General features: G+C 42.0%; 1 protein-coding gene across 1 annotated transcript; it reads left to right on the top strand.

Annotated features, from left to right (window-relative positions):
- The first annotated feature begins 351 nt into the window (after positions 1-351).
- Positions 352-6,594, top strand: ren (renin). Its single transcript, XM_061797992.1, has 8 exons — positions 352-610; positions 865-988; positions 1,087-1,205; positions 3,931-4,127; positions 4,696-4,818; positions 4,900-5,041; positions 6,031-6,129; positions 6,212-6,594. The coding sequence occupies exons 1-8, from the start codon at positions 479-481 to the stop codon at positions 6,371-6,373; spliced, it is 1,098 nt and encodes a 365-aa protein (XP_061653976.1). The 5' UTR covers positions 352-478; the 3' UTR covers positions 6,374-6,594.
- Positions 6,595-15,673: the final 9,079 nt, after the last annotated feature.

The raw sequence follows: 15,673 nt of genomic DNA, 5'->3' as shown, positions 1-15,673 counted from the left end.
GGCGGGGCAACTCAGTGTCCCATTAATACAGAACAGAAATTTTAAAAAATCCAGCTTTTAAAAGGGGCTACAGGATGCAATCTTAGCCACCCGCTCAAAGAAACCAACATAGCATAATAATTTCTCCTCTGAAGAAAATGAAACACATCAATCAAAGCAGTGAGGACAGAAAACAAAAAACAAGTTTATTTTTGTTTACAACTATTGCTTCTAGCTTTTGCTTCACATTTGTGTATTTTTTTGTTTTTTTCTGGCTAGGATATGACAGTTAAGAAGCCTGCATTTTATTAGTGGCTGGAAGCTGGAATGATGACCAGTAATATAGCGTGTCACTGGATATGGCATCAACATCGTATCATACTTTTGTATTCTTTCAGCAATCACATGCACCAGGCTGTTTGCTGTTTGTCTTTCTTCTGGCTCACAAGGTTTGAGTTTCCTGCTTGTCAACTCTGCTTCCAGAATAAGCCTGAAGAAGATGCCATCTATCAGGGAGGCACTGCAGGATATGGGGGTTTCAGTGGAGCAGGTGTTGACTGAGTTAGCACAGATGGGCTCGCAAGACTTCAGCAATGGAACTGCACCCACTCCTTTGACCAACTATTTGGATGTGAGTCAATTTAGTCCACACAATGTTAAGGAATTCATATCACATGTTCTCTTGGTCAGACATTGAAATGTCAATCTTAACAAGCTGACCAGGTTACTTTAATATATATAAAAGGTGATAAATGTTTATATATATATATATATATATATATATATATATATTCTTGTTGTATACATCATACTTTCAGTGTTGAATTTCATAGTCCAGATGGGAATTTTCAGCATAAATATAATTTTTTTCTTTATCTCTAATAGACACAGTACTATGGAGAAATCAGTATTGGCTCTCCAGCTCAGATGTTCAATGTAGTATTTGACACAGGCTCAGCCAACCTGTGGGTTCCCTCGCAAAGCTGCTCCCCTTTTTCCACAGCCTGTTGTAAGTGTCACACACATGCAGCAGAAGTGTTTGCTTTGAGTGTGTATGTGCACGGTTCCCATAACTTCAGTCGACTCAAATGAACTGTGACCTTCTAGTTACTCACAACAGGTATGACGCCTCCATGTCTCGCACTTACATGGAAAATGGAACAGGATTTTCCATCCAGTATGCCTCAGGGAATGTCAGAGGATTCCTCAGTGAGGATGTGGTTGTGGTGAGTTAAAAATTCACAACCTGTGCTGTCCATTGACATGTTGTGATGAAATTATTTGCTTGATTCATAAAGTGTTCTTAAAAGACCCCTGTGAGTTGACCCCCAACTAGCATAAAATTGGAAACACTAGACAGGCTAACGATTAGCATCTATGTGGCGGTGTTATAATAGTTTAAGAAACTGATATTTGAACTCATGCATACCGACAATATAAGAATATTCATGGGGATGTGTTTTTTATTCTCTGCCAAAAACAACTAATATCACTCCGGATTACTGAGGTACATGAAGCAGTTAAGTGAAACTGCTCTTCATTTGTCTGCATGATCCATCCATCCATCCATCCAATTTCTACCGCTTATCCGAGGTCGGGTCGCGGGGGCAGTAGCTTTAGCAGGGACGCCCAGATGTCCCTCTCCCAGCCACTTCATCCAGCTCTTCCGGAGGGGTCCCAAGGCGTTCCCAGGTCAGCCGAAGGACGTAGTCTCTCCAGCATGTCCTGGGTCGTCCCCGAGGTCTCCTCCCGGTGGGACGTGCCCGGAACACCTCACCAGGGAGGGGTCCGGGAGGCATCCGAATCAGATGCCCCAGCCACCTCATCTGGCTCCGCTCGATGTGGAGGAGTAGCGGCTCTACTCTGAGATCCTCCCGGATGACCAAGCTTCTCACTCTATCTCTAAGGGAGAGCCCGGACACCCTGCGGAGGAAACTCATTTCGGCCGCTTGTATCCGGGATCTTGTTCTTTCGGTCACGACCCACAGCTCGTGACCATAGGTGAGGGTAGGAATGTAGATCAACCGGTAAATCGAGAGCTTCAACTTTCGGCTTAGCTCCTTCTTTATCACAACGGATCGATACAAAGTCCGCATCACTGCAGACGCTGCACCCCCCACAGAACACCCCGAGGGACACGGTCGAACGCCTGCTCCAAGTCCACGAAACACTGGTTGGGCGAACTCCCACTTCTTAAAAAGGGGGGACCACCACCCCAGTCTGCCAATCCAGAGGCACTGTCCGCGATGTCCACGCGATGTTGCAGAGGCGTGTCAACTAGGACAGCCCCGCAACATCCAGAGCCTTGAGGAACTCCGGGCAAACCTCATCCACCCCTGGGGCCTTGCCACCGAGGAGCTTTTTAACTCCGCCCCTCTCTTCACCCGAGTGCCCAAGACATGCGGCAGCAAGTCCGATGACACGACCACAAAGTCGATCATCGAACTGCGACCTAGGGTGTCTTGGTGCCAAGTGAATGTGTGGACTCCCTTATGCTTGAACATGGTGTTCGTTATGGACAATCCATGATGAGCACAGAAGTCCAACAACAGAACACCGCTCTGATTCTGATCGGGGGGGGGGGGGGGGGGGGGCGTTCCTCCCAGTCACGCCCTTCCAGGTCTCACTGTTATTGCCCACGTGAGCATTGAAGTCCCCCAGCAGAACGATGGAGTCCCCAGCACCCCCTCCAAGGACTCCAAAAAGGTTGGATACTCTGAACTGCTGTTTGGTGCATAGGCACAAACAACAGTCAGGACCGTCCCCCCACCCGAAGGCGGAGGGAGGCTACCCTCTCGTCCACCGGGGTGAACCCCAACGTACAGGCGCCGACCCGGGGGGCAATAAGTATACCCACACCTGCTCGGCGCCTCTCACCGTGGGGAACTCCAGACTGGAAGAGAGTCCAATCCCTCTCGAGAGGACTGGTACCAGACCCCAAGCTGTGTGTGGAGGCGAATCCGACTATATCTAGTCGGAAATTCTAGACCTCACACACCAGCTCGGGCTCCTTCCTCGCCACAGAGGTGACATTCCACGTACCTAGAGCCAGCTTCTGTAGCCGAGGATTGGATCGCGAAGGTCCCTACCTTCGGCCACCGCCCAGCTCGCACTGGACCCGACTCCTACGGCCCCTCCCACAGGTGGTGAGCCCATGGGAAGGGGGACCCACGTTACCCTTTCAGGCTGTGCCCGGCCGGGCCCCATGGGTGCAGGCCTGGCCACCAGGCGCTTGCCTTCGAGCCCCACCTCCAGGCCTGGCTCCAGAGGGGGGCCCCGGTGACCCGCGTCCGGGCAAGGGAAACCTGAGTCCATTGTTTGTCGTCATCATAAGGGGTCTTTGACCCGTGCTTAGTCTGGTCCATCACCTAGGACCTGCTTGCCATGGGTGACCCTGCCAGGGGTATAAAGCCACAGACAACCTAGCTCCTAGGATCATTGGGACACACAAAGCCCTCCACCATGATAAGGTGACAGCTCAAGGAGGGGTTGTCTGCATGACTGCATCATATATCTGTCCCCGGTGGTCAAGTCGCAATGAATTAATCATGACATACGAACTGTTTAATTCTCTACATTCCATTTAATTATGTTGTTATTATTACATATATATTATAAAGTGTGATTTTCCTCACATTACAACAATGTCTATTGTTTTTTTTTGGGGGGGGGGGCAGAGGCTGGAATAGATGAATGACATCTCCATTCCTTTCAATGGGGAAAGATGATTTGAGTGTTTTGAGTTACAAGCTTGGTCATGGAATAAATTAAACAAGAAAACCTCAAGGCACCACTGCACTTTTTATGAGAAGGTTCTGGAGTAAAAGTGAAAAAAAAATAATTTGTGGATAGCCACATTATTAATGAAAAGTGTGGTCTTAAAAGCAAATTTGTCTGTCAGAAGGACTTCTCATTTTCATTCATCTCATCTTGTCATTCTCTGCCTTCAAGGTGGGTGGGATCCCCGTGGTCCAGGTGTTTGCTGAAGCGACCTCCCTGTCTGCCATGCCCTTCATCTTTGCAAAGTTTGACGGCGTCCTGGGGATGGGCTACCCGAATGTGGCCATTGATGGTATCATTCCAGTGTTTGACCGCATCATGTCTCAGCATGTCCTCAAGGAGCAAGTGTTCTCTGTTTACTACAGCAGGTATGTTGAGGTCGGCAGACTCACTTCCATTGGTACAGTTGGTGTTTTTCAGAAAAATAGAGATGCATTCATCCTAAATTAAGGCTTAACAATGTGTAAAATCGCTTCTAAAGGACTGAAATGTCACCAGTCAAGAGTCATATTGTTATGTGTTACATTTATATATTTTTTTTTTTTAAAAAGAAAGGAAAGGCTGCAGTAACAAGAAATAGTATGAGTAATGAACAAGAAACACATGATGTATGATGTTTTTTCAACTTTACTTTCGACAAAATTTGCTTTCGACAAGCAAGAAGCCAGGGCTTATCATAAAAGCCAAACAAAAATCTAGGTTCTATACTTTCGGTTGCTGTCACACTTGCAGTACAGTATCAACTATTTGATCCGGTTCTGGTTAGAGGAGAGAAGAAAAATAACAGTTCTACTCACAGGAATGACAGATAAAAAGACCATCTCAAACACTTTTGTCGTGAAAAGGAAGTGAAACGCTTACAATGTTGACATTGATATTTAAAACATTACACTTTCTTATTTGAAAGAATCCTGGAAAAGAGTGTACTGCTTTCAGGGACCCACAACATTCACCTGGTGGAGAGCTGGTTCTGGGCGGCACAGACCCAAACTACTACACTGGAAACTTTAATTATATGGACACCAAAGAGATGGGAAAGTGGGAGTTAGTAATGAAAGGGTAGGTTTTCGTAACCTGATACCTCCAATAGTTCACATACAACATCTGTTTTATTGTCCATTTGTTTATTCAATCTTTTAGTGTTTCTGTGGGAACAGAAATGATATTTTGTGCAGAAGGCTGCACAGCTGTGATCGACACAGGCTCGTCTTACATCACAGGCCCAGCCTCCTCCGTTTATGCCCTGATGAAAAGCATCGGAGCACAGCTGGATGAAAGTGGTGTAAGTTTTTTTTTTTTTTTACATGTTCAAAATGGTTTCATGATGAAAATATTTGCCCTCTAGAACAGAGGTGTCAAACTCAAATTCACGATGAGCCAAAATAAAAAATTGCAACAACGTCACGGGCCAAACTCAATATTTAATGAAAAATCACTGCGATGTGCATGTTTCCCTTCCCTTCTCTCCGGAAATGTAGCGTTAAAGTTTATCATATGACAACAAACTTAAATTTTGCTTAAACACTGAATCTGGAATAAACAAACTTTAATATTATAAACACCAGAAATCAAATTTGCTATAAAAGACGTCAGTGGTATTTGTTTGCTGTTTTGTACTTAAATAGATAACATGAATTCTTCTGTCTCTCCATCCTCTATTTAGCTATCTCCAACTACCTTTCTTTTTGATGTAAATCTTTTTTCAAAGGCCAACAACAAAACAACCCAAAAAAATAAGAATATCCTTCAATAAAAATCCAAACTTCAAACTATTAACAGTCCCTGCCGAGGAGTTGATAAAGGGCATTCAAAAACATTAATTCAATTATGTTATATTCTTTGTTACAGCCACGTTGCTCCGCACACGACAAACAGGTTTATCTTTTAATTTAGTGAACAGACAATCTGCCTCCCACCTGTCTTGGAAGTTAACCGTTTTCCATCTTTTGTTTGGCCATTTTTGGGAAGGGGAAGTGTCAATTTGCTCGAGGAGACCGGTAGCATGGTTGCTAACGACTGCAGCAGAAAGGGAAGGGGCGCTCGCCGGTCTAGACTGATGGGCCAACACACTAGCAAAGCATTCTGGGAATTGTAATATTAATGGCGCATGTGCTATATACTGGCGGACCAGCTCTAATACACATTTGATATTGTCTTGCGGGCCAAATATAATTACATCGTGGGCCAAATTTGGCCCCCAGGCCTGAGTTTGACATTTATGCTCTAGAATGCCCTGCCAATCATTACACCATAACTGATGTTTTCAATCAGTACAAAGTCAACTGTGACACTGTGAAGACATTGCCAAGTATTGCTTTTCATCTTGGTGGCCACGAGTACTCCCTCACGCATGAGGACTATATTTTGCAGGTAAGTTGGACAGCAAATGCTGAGTCATTCAAATTTATAGTACTATATATTGTCAGTCATGGGCGATTTATTGTGGCTCCAGCAATCGCAGATCGAGGGGGATGTCTGCATTGTTACCTTCAGGGGCTTGGATGTGCCACCCCCTACAGGTCCCATTTGGATTCTGGGAGCCAACTTCATCGCCCGCTACTACACAGAATTTGATCGTCGCAGTAATCGGATAGGCTTTGCTGTAGCCGTCTAACAACACTAAAAAGTGAACGCTATTTTCAACTTCCTGCTACTGGCTACACACTTTTCACTTCTGTGGTTCAAAAACTCCAGCAGCCTATTAAGGATTCATCCACCATCATGCTTTGCTTCTTTGCATTTCTGCCGTCTTATTCTGCCAAGTTTTGTTACACTGAACACCTTCTGTTTTCTATTTATGTATATGTGTAAAAGCCATTGCAAAAGGTGTCTGTGTGTCTCGCCTGTTTATGTCAAACGGAAATAAAGCTGTTGGCGTTCCGATGGATGAATAGCTTTGTTGATTTCATTCTGTGATCAGGAGGTTTTATGTTAAGTTGAAAACAAATGGCTGGTTGACTGTGACTGACACAATGATTGTGGTTTATTTCAGCTAGCATCTAATCAGTCTCACATCCGTCTAGCCACTGTATATCCATTCATCCCTGTCCAATGCTTTGTGCAGCTCATGATTACAGTAGATTTGGTGGACATAAAATGAGGATCATATGAAAAAAAGCAGAAGTGACTCGAAGATAATAAAACAATAAAAGTGCAGTTTTATTAGAAGCTCATGTCACATATTTTGTCTTCTAAATGGTGCAAATCGAATCAAGTGACTGGTGATTATCATATCCGCAAATTGTTTGCCATGGATTCTGTCTGTCGTCAGTACACAGTGAGCCAAAGCTGTTGTCATTGTTAAATCAAGTTTATTTATATAGGCCTTAATCACAATGGATTCACAAAGGGCTTCACAGGCCCACAGTGAACAAAAATGAAAGAGGCTGACATTTTTCGGAATTCCCGAGGGATGGGAATGAATGTCACTATTATTCACGGAATTGGGCAGGAGTGGGAGCGAACATCACCGGGAGTGGACACCATGGTTTCCACTCCCATCCACTCCTGGTGACTTTCAATATATTAATAAAAACGCAGTAGGATTGACTGGGGGAAAAAGGAGGAGGGGAAAGGATGGGAGTGGGATTATGTAAGATTCTGTCTTTGGATTGGGAGGGAATGGCATCAAGCTCTCTGGGAGTGGGATGGAGTGGGAATCAAAACCCACTCACGCGTCTTTCGGGATTCCCACGGGTTCTGTGGGTCCTGCAGGATTCCTACAAGAAAGGAGGGAATTTCACTATTAATCGGGTGTTTGGACAGCAGCAGGAGCGAAATTCAGCAGGTACATACTTTACTATGACAACAAAGTCACCGGGAGCAAACCATGGTTAATGAAGCCACCTATGTCTAAGGTGCGGGAGCCAGAAGACCGAACTAGAGTGAGATTAGATAAAGGGGTGAATGTGTTACTAATCATAACAGGCTCACTGCGGCTAGCAGGCTGCTTTGAGGCAATGCTAGCTAGGCTAGAAGGTTATCTACCTACACCATCAGGTATGCCCGGCACATCCAGGGTTTTAAAATAATTTGGGTTTAACTGAAAGACACGTCCCTCTAGCAGTGACAGCCTCTGAAGAAGCAAGGCACAGGAGTTACACAAATTCATATTCATCTTTATGCTGATGAGCTGAGCCTTTGTCCATGCAGTGGTGTGGCCAAAGCTAGCAAGCCTAGCTTCAAAAGATCCATAACGCTCTCAACAAATTAAATACGAAGGTCAATGAAAATAGCATAAATGTAGGTAAAAAACGAGAAGTGTGAGAGTTATGACTCCTCAGAGTGGGAAGATACCCAAAAGCATTCATGCTTAGCCCAAAGAAGAACAAACAGCTTGATTGTGATGGTTCCCAGGATATTTGCCATGTTATTACTGGACAATAGTGCCTACAATCATTGGCTTGAGCTTTGTGAAATATTCGCCTTTCCTTGAGAACAGCTACCCACAACAGATTTAGAACACCTTATACTTAGCTGAAGACATTGTGGCTTGGGCTTTCTTTCTTTTTTCCCGCTAAAAAGGTTTTTTTCTCGCTGCTGTCACCAAGTATTCACTCATGGCAAGATATCAAATATCGGTTATTTGTGCTGCGGACACCTGTTTCCTTAAAATGTTTTACTTGTCAACTCAACCTGACTCACTGACATGGCCACAATTTAATCTACAAATATACTGTATGCATATTTCAAAGCTGTAAGTGGGCCCACTGCTATTACCTTTAGGCGGCAATTACTTTTTAGACTTTCGTTACTGCTTTTTCACATGGAAAGTATCTCTGAACCTGTGACAATGTTAAGCCTCAAGTATAGTGGGTCACACCAGGACTCTGCTTCTTGACTCGAGAAGGCGCAGATGGTGTATGAAACAAACTCTGAAAGGAAACGATTAGCCAACAGTTAGTGTTCAGCTATAAAAACGAGAAGCCTAATGGCACCTCGTAAAACACAAGAAATCTCAACCAAAGGAATCTTGCATTATCATACTCTGTATTTAACATTGATACAGTATGTTACCCAAACACTCCACCTGTAGTTGCTATCAGTTGGATAGCAAAAGAAGAAATTACCTGACTGTTAACAAGACATTATATAGCACTATAAGCAGGTTCACCTCTCAACACTTTTCTATGGGCCAAGACTCTTGTTTACTTGACTAAAAGCCAAATACAGCAAGTCAATATTGTTGGACTTACTATAGTTTTGTTCATATATTGAAAACATTTTTACGTTCTAGGAAAGTTAGTCATACATTTATAGAAATGATACAACTACTTATGTATAAAAACTAACATTTTGTAAATAGCTGCCAGAGCCTCTTTCAGTGATATTTATTTGCATATTTTCTGAGAATATGAATTGCCTTAACGGAAGTCAGGGAAGTGAACCACTACATCATCAGTCAGCTAAAGAAATTGCTTGAGCTCAAAATTAGGCCAGGGTATTTAAAATGTGAGGCTAAACTGTACTTTTTTTTCATTTAGTGATCACTTTTAATCTAATCTGAGAAGCACGTTCTGTATGTTGTTCGTATATTTTGAGTGTTATAAAGTTCTTTCCGAACTAGCTCATCTACATGTATCCATGAACACACTCACTGTCTCACTAAATTCGACTTTCTCAAACAATATGATGTGGATAATAAACAAAAACTTCAGGAATCCTTGAGCAGAATCGAACACCACCTGGCCCCAGCAGCGTTTGCAGACACCCACTGAACGTTCGGTCCATTCTATTATTCTTTCTGACTTCCATTTCATTGGGCCCAAACATGTGATCACAAAACTATTTGTGGAACAAGGGTGCCTGGCTGTCAATCAAAACTCATTCTCTGCAAGCTCAAATGTGTGGCTCAAGTGTTTTAAAGGAACTTTGCTTTCAAGGGCCCTGTTCCCATCAAATCGCTTTTGGCCGGCGCTAAACCGGTTCAGGTACCACGCTGGTGCTAGAGCTAGATTTATTAGGGTTGCAAAAAATAACTGCCATTCCCTTAGTCTGTGAATGGAAAACAAAAGTAAAACATGCACTGATATCTGACTCTATGAATCTTTTTTTGAATTATTTGCTGTACTGTACATTCAGCCCTTATTTAACTCCACCAGTGGTGATGAAGTTCCAGAAAAGTAGGGCAATTTTTCCAAGAAGTAATTTTATAGAACAATGGTTATCGTGCGACTTAGACCTTTTTGTTTCTCAACGGGTCAAGAAAATCAACTTAACTTATGGTTTCACAATGTTATTATTGTTTTGATATGCAATATGCAAGGAACAAAGCCTGGACCCAAACTACCGTAATTTCCCGTGTATAATGTGCACCTATGTATAATACGCACCCCCAAAGTTGACCTCAAAATTCTGGAAATCCCTTCTACCTATGTATAATGCATTTTTACAATGCATGATTTTGCGTCTATCAATATGATCAAAACATGAACTATTATCTGTATTTTGGTAGTTTTTTTTAAAGAATTATTCTTACCTTAAGCACTTTATTTGAACACATAATACTTTGTTTTTATTTACTTGCTCTTATTTTGAAATTCACAGCCCTACTTTTATTTAGTAAATGAGAAAACACACAGTTGTGCTGATATGTTTGATTACCCAGGCAGAATTTGTAAGATGGGTAAAATTCTTTAAAGAAAACATGAAGGACTAGGCGAAACACATTTTATTTTAATAGGATTCAAATTAAACTGTCAAGCATTTCAGAAAAGCATTATCATCAAACAAAACATAACCATAAATAAATTAATGATGTTGTTGTTCAGTCATCAGTCGTATTTTAAAAAATAAAACAATATTCCACAAATTCTGCCAGGGTATGTAAACTTAGGAGCACAACTGTACATATGCAGTCATACGTACCCTGTCATATTGGAATGAAAGTGTAGGCTACACCTTTTTCATAGCCTCTAGGTGGCGCTGGCATATTGAAATGAACGTGTCCCACTTTTTCATAACCTCTAGATGGCGGCATATATTTATAAAATGGGGAAAAAAATTCAATTTCCCCCCATACCTATGTATAATGCGCAGCATTGATTTTAAAAATTTCTTTTGGGGAAAAAAATTTTACGGCGTACTTTCAGAAAAAATAGAAAAAAAATACACCACTGCTATGAAAAGCAAAAGCAAACTATCACATAGAATGAACCTCTATTTATCTTACAAACACCCTCCTAACTTTGTAAGGCATTTCCTGTAAATAAAAACATGTCTTGCGGATCTCACCAAATAGGAGCTCAGAGTACCCACCCTTTTTGGAATCCTTGGAGGGGCTGCTGGAGAGCACATCCCCTAGGGACTTCCTCGGTCTGTTAAGTGACTTCAATACTCATATGGCCAATGAGAGTAAGAACGAGCGGTGTTCTGTTTTTGGACTTTTGTGCTCATCATACATGCATTTGGCACCAGGACGCCCCAGGCCGCAGTTCAGTGATCGAATATGTGGTCATGTTATCAGACTTGCTTGGATGATATTAACGTCTGGCACATTCAGGTTGAAGAGGGGAGTGGAGCTGTCAACCAATCACCACCTTGTGGTGTGTTGGGTACGATGGTAAGGTAAGATGCCAATCTGATCTGGCAGAACTAAATATATGTTGAGTGTCTGCTGGGAACGTCGAGCAGAGTCACCTCTCAGAAGAAGTTTGACCATGTACCTTAGTGGACATTGAGTCCGAGTGGCCCATGTATTGTATCATGCCAATCGTATGATGTTGGACTGGACGCAAAAGCAGACGGAGGCGGAGGAAGTAGATGAGAATGGTTTATTAAATAATCGCTCAGCGGGTAGGATATCCAAGGGGCGATGGTGGTCCATTGGAACATGGAAGGTGTAGGAAGCGGAAGCATGGGCAGCTGGAGTAGCTGGGCGGCTGGAACAAGCAGCGAGGCGGGAGACACGGAAGGAGCAGTGGAGATGAAGAAGAACACAAGGGAGTAAGTATTGTTGCAAGTGGTCGAGGTAATTTACAAGAAATTATGAACGTTGGCGCTATACCACGGATTACGTCAATACTCTGGTGTTGATTTCCTGACTCTGGCAGGCTTATATGCAGGCAGTGATGAGTACTGATTGATAACAGGTGCGCAGCCAAGGTGGTCCTGATTGCTAGGGAGAGGAGAGAGAGGGAAGGGCGTGGCACAAAGCGCCACCCAAGCTCCTAAAGGGGAACTGCAGGGCACAGACTATGACAGCTATAGTGAAGAAGAACCAAACATTTTTGTGTATAATATGCTCTTGAGTATAATAATTATCCATATTTTGTTGTTAGGTTTATCAAAGAAATATTCTGCTCTGTGCATATGCACTGATGTTCGTGTCACTTCCTCACCATACATTTCCACCCCAGTTCTCATATTAGCAAAGAACAAAGATGCTGATCAACAAATTCAGCTTTGCTTATACTTATGTATAATATGCTCTAGTAACCTTTGATGATTTTTTTTCTGTAAAAAATGCATATTATACATGAGAAATTACATCCTATTGGACCGTTTTTTCCCTGTGGGACTCCGAATGAAGCAATTCAGCTTTGGTGGTTGCTGGGGAAAAAACTTGGTATAGGAGGATTTTGGTGAGGGCATTGAGAACGACTTCCACACTTAAGTAAATTGTTCCGTTATTATAGTAAAGCAAAACGAATGAAACAACTAAAACTAAAATTGAAACTGTCACGGTGGCACGGTGGACGACTGGTTAGAGCGTCAGCGTCACAGTTCTGAGGACCAGGGTTCAATCCCCGGCCCCGCCTGTGTGGAGTTTGCATGTTTTCCCCGTGGGTTTTCTCCGGTTACTCCGGTTTCCTCCTACATCCCAAAAACATGCATTAATTGGAGACTCTAAATTGCCCGTAGGTGTGAATGTGAATGCGAATGGTTGTTTGTCTGTATGTGCCCTGCGATGGGCTGGCAACCAGTTCAGGGTGTACCCCTCCTCCTGCCCGATGACAGCTGGGATAGGCTCCAGGCTCCAGCACGCCTGCGACCCTAGTGAGGAGAAGCGGCTCGTAAAATGGATGGATGGATGGATGGATGAAAATGTCACTGATGGTGTAGTGATACACACACCTGACTTTGGTGCAGGCAGCGTGGATTCAGTTCCCACTCAGTGATGGTGAGAATGTGAGTGCGAATGGTTGTCTATGTCTATATGTGCCCTGACTGGTGACCAGTTCAGGGTGTAGTCCACCTTTTGCCCGAAGCAGCTGGGATAGGCTCCAGTACCCCGCGACCTGAACCAGGATAAGTGTTGTTGAAAATGAATAAATGGATAAAATTTAAAATACATTTTTGCTAACAAAATCAAATAAAAATGAGAATGCTTTTAAAAAAAAAAAAAGTTAACTAACTAATTTTTTGTTTTCAAAACTAACTCAAGCTAACTATAATTATCGCGAAAATCTTCGTTTTCGTCTTTGTCAATTAATGTCATACATGAGCCTTTCGTGTTGATGTTAAATGTTTTTATTTTGGGTAAACACATAGATTAGGGATAGGCATATCAATCTAAATATCGATAGTATCGATGCCAAGGTAAGTATTGGTATCGGATTGATACTAGCGTGATGAGCTCGATACTGCAGTTTCTCTTCTGTCGTCCAGCGAGGAAGCAGAAGCAGAAATGATTTTCTCTAAGGCGGGACAGTTAGTAACTCAGAAGAAGTGCAATAAAAGGGAAGAATGTAAACATGTTACTGTTCTTGAACAAAAACCTAGAAATCTGTTTTCAATATGGGAACAGAGCCAAAAGGGCACCTCAAGGGATTCTTCCTTGGAGGGCTTTGTGAGCAGAGAGCCAAAGGTTAAGAATGAGAGCCCACTGTAGTTTACACATTATTTGCACTACTGACTTTATTTTTCACAATATCGTGCAATGGAAGGTTGTTTTTGTTGTGATGTTGACATTTTTATATTTATATTTTTGTTACATTGCTGCTGTTTTTGTTATTTTGCACTAGTGACTTTTTTCCTGAAACAATTGTGGTAGTAGAAGAATGATTTTATTATTTTTATACTGCTACTTATTTTTCTTATTGTTGTAGTGTATTGTTGTAACATTTTTATTGCCTAAAATCTTTGTGCTGTTTTAATCATAATCAACTAACTCAAGGCAAAACCACAAAATTCTTCAATGAACATGACATTTCAACTAAAAAGTATCGGTATCGGAGATACTAGCACTGTATTGACTTGGTATCGGATTGATACCAAAATTCCCAGTATCGCCCACCCCTAACATAGATACAGAACGGATATGGAAGGAAGGTCGAACAGTCTTTTGGAAATTGTAGTTAACTTACTGTGTGTCGCCTAGAAGTGGCGTCATCGGACAGCGCTGTCGGCTATATTGACGGCTCGCCAGACCAAGCGCAAGTTTTGCCGCAAAGCTAACATTTACATCCAAGCTGTTTTTGTTGCTACGTGTTGCTAACAGAAATGTCTAAGACGGCTACTGACTAGCTGGCCCCTTCACGGAATCTGCATGTCGGTATTTCATCTTTTAGGGAAAACACAGAGAAACGGACAACTGCCGAGAGTCTCAAAATTCCACTGTTTCTCACCACAAAAGGAGACAGCAGAAAAGGAGTTTGTCTTGCTGACACAGCAGGTGATTGAACTAATGGTATAGCAACAACAGGACATTTTCACAGCACGACTTCAGTAACAGCAGGAAAAGTTGGAAAGCTGGTTCTAGTAACTGCATTTTCTGTCCCTGCAAGGTTTTGGTTCCACACTAGCACCAGTTTTCTTGGTTCTGAACTTGTTCGGAAACTGAGATGCTAATTTGGACACTTGTACTTTTGTGGGTAAAGCAAAGTAATGCAAATGTATGTATAGAGCGCATTTCATAAACAAGGTAACTATGTGCAAAAAAATAAAATAAATAAAAACAGCTTATTAACATTTTAAACAAAGAGAAAAATAAAAGTACAATTAAAACAGCGTACAGTGCAAGAAATATAATTTAAAAATGGAAATGCTCGAAAAAGCATGAGAAAAAAGTAGTGGTTATAGTCACTGCATTTTAATCTGTCCCTGCAAGGTTTTGTTTCCACACTAGCACCAGTTTTCTTGGTTCTGAACTTGTTCTAAAACTAAGATGCTAATTTGGACGCTAGTACTTTCGTGGGTAAAGCAAAGTAAAGCAAATGTATGTATAGAACGCAGTTCATACACAAGGTAGCTCTATGTGCAAAAACAAAACAAACAAAAATAAAAACAGCTTATTAACATTTAAAACAAAGAGAAAAATAAAAGTACAATTAAAACAGCGTACAGTGGAAGAAATATCATTTAAAAGTGGAAATCCTTGAAAAAGCATGAGAAATAAGAAGAGTTTTTAACCTGTACTTAAAAACATTCACACTTGGGGCTGACGTCACTTCTGTTGGCAACTTATTCCATTTGTGTGCAGCATAACAGCTAAATGCTGCTTCACCATGTTTGCTTTGGACTCTGTGCTCCACTATTTGACTCAGCATTTGAGTCTGTAGATCTCAGTGCCCTACTGGGTTTATATGCCATTATCATTTCTTTCATGTAGAAACCATTTAGTGATTTATACACCAGTAGCAGAACTTTAAAATCTAATCTAAAACTGACTGGGAGCCAGTGTAGCGACTTTAGAATTGCAGTAATATCTTTTGACCTCTTTGTTCTGGTCAGAACCCAAGCTGCAGCATTCTGAATGAGCTGACGAGAGGTACCCATACAGCCTAATGTATATGCACAATGCTCTATTTTATATTGTTTGTTTTATATTGTTTGTCAACAAAAATGCATTTTAAAGTCCATGTACAGCACATAGAAAAAAACAACAACAACCAGAAATGATCATAAAACATGCAAAGGGCCGGATGGATTTTGTCTGTGAGACGAGAGGTGGGAGGTATGTATAAGGGCTGTC

This window comes from Phyllopteryx taeniolatus, chromosome 1 (assembly GCF_024500385.1).
Source record: "Phyllopteryx taeniolatus isolate TA_2022b chromosome 1, UOR_Ptae_1.2, whole genome shotgun sequence".
Taxonomy (NCBI): Eukaryota; Metazoa; Chordata; class Actinopteri; order Syngnathiformes; family Syngnathidae; genus Phyllopteryx; species Phyllopteryx taeniolatus.
This window is presented reverse-complemented; position numbering and strand designations above follow the sequence as displayed.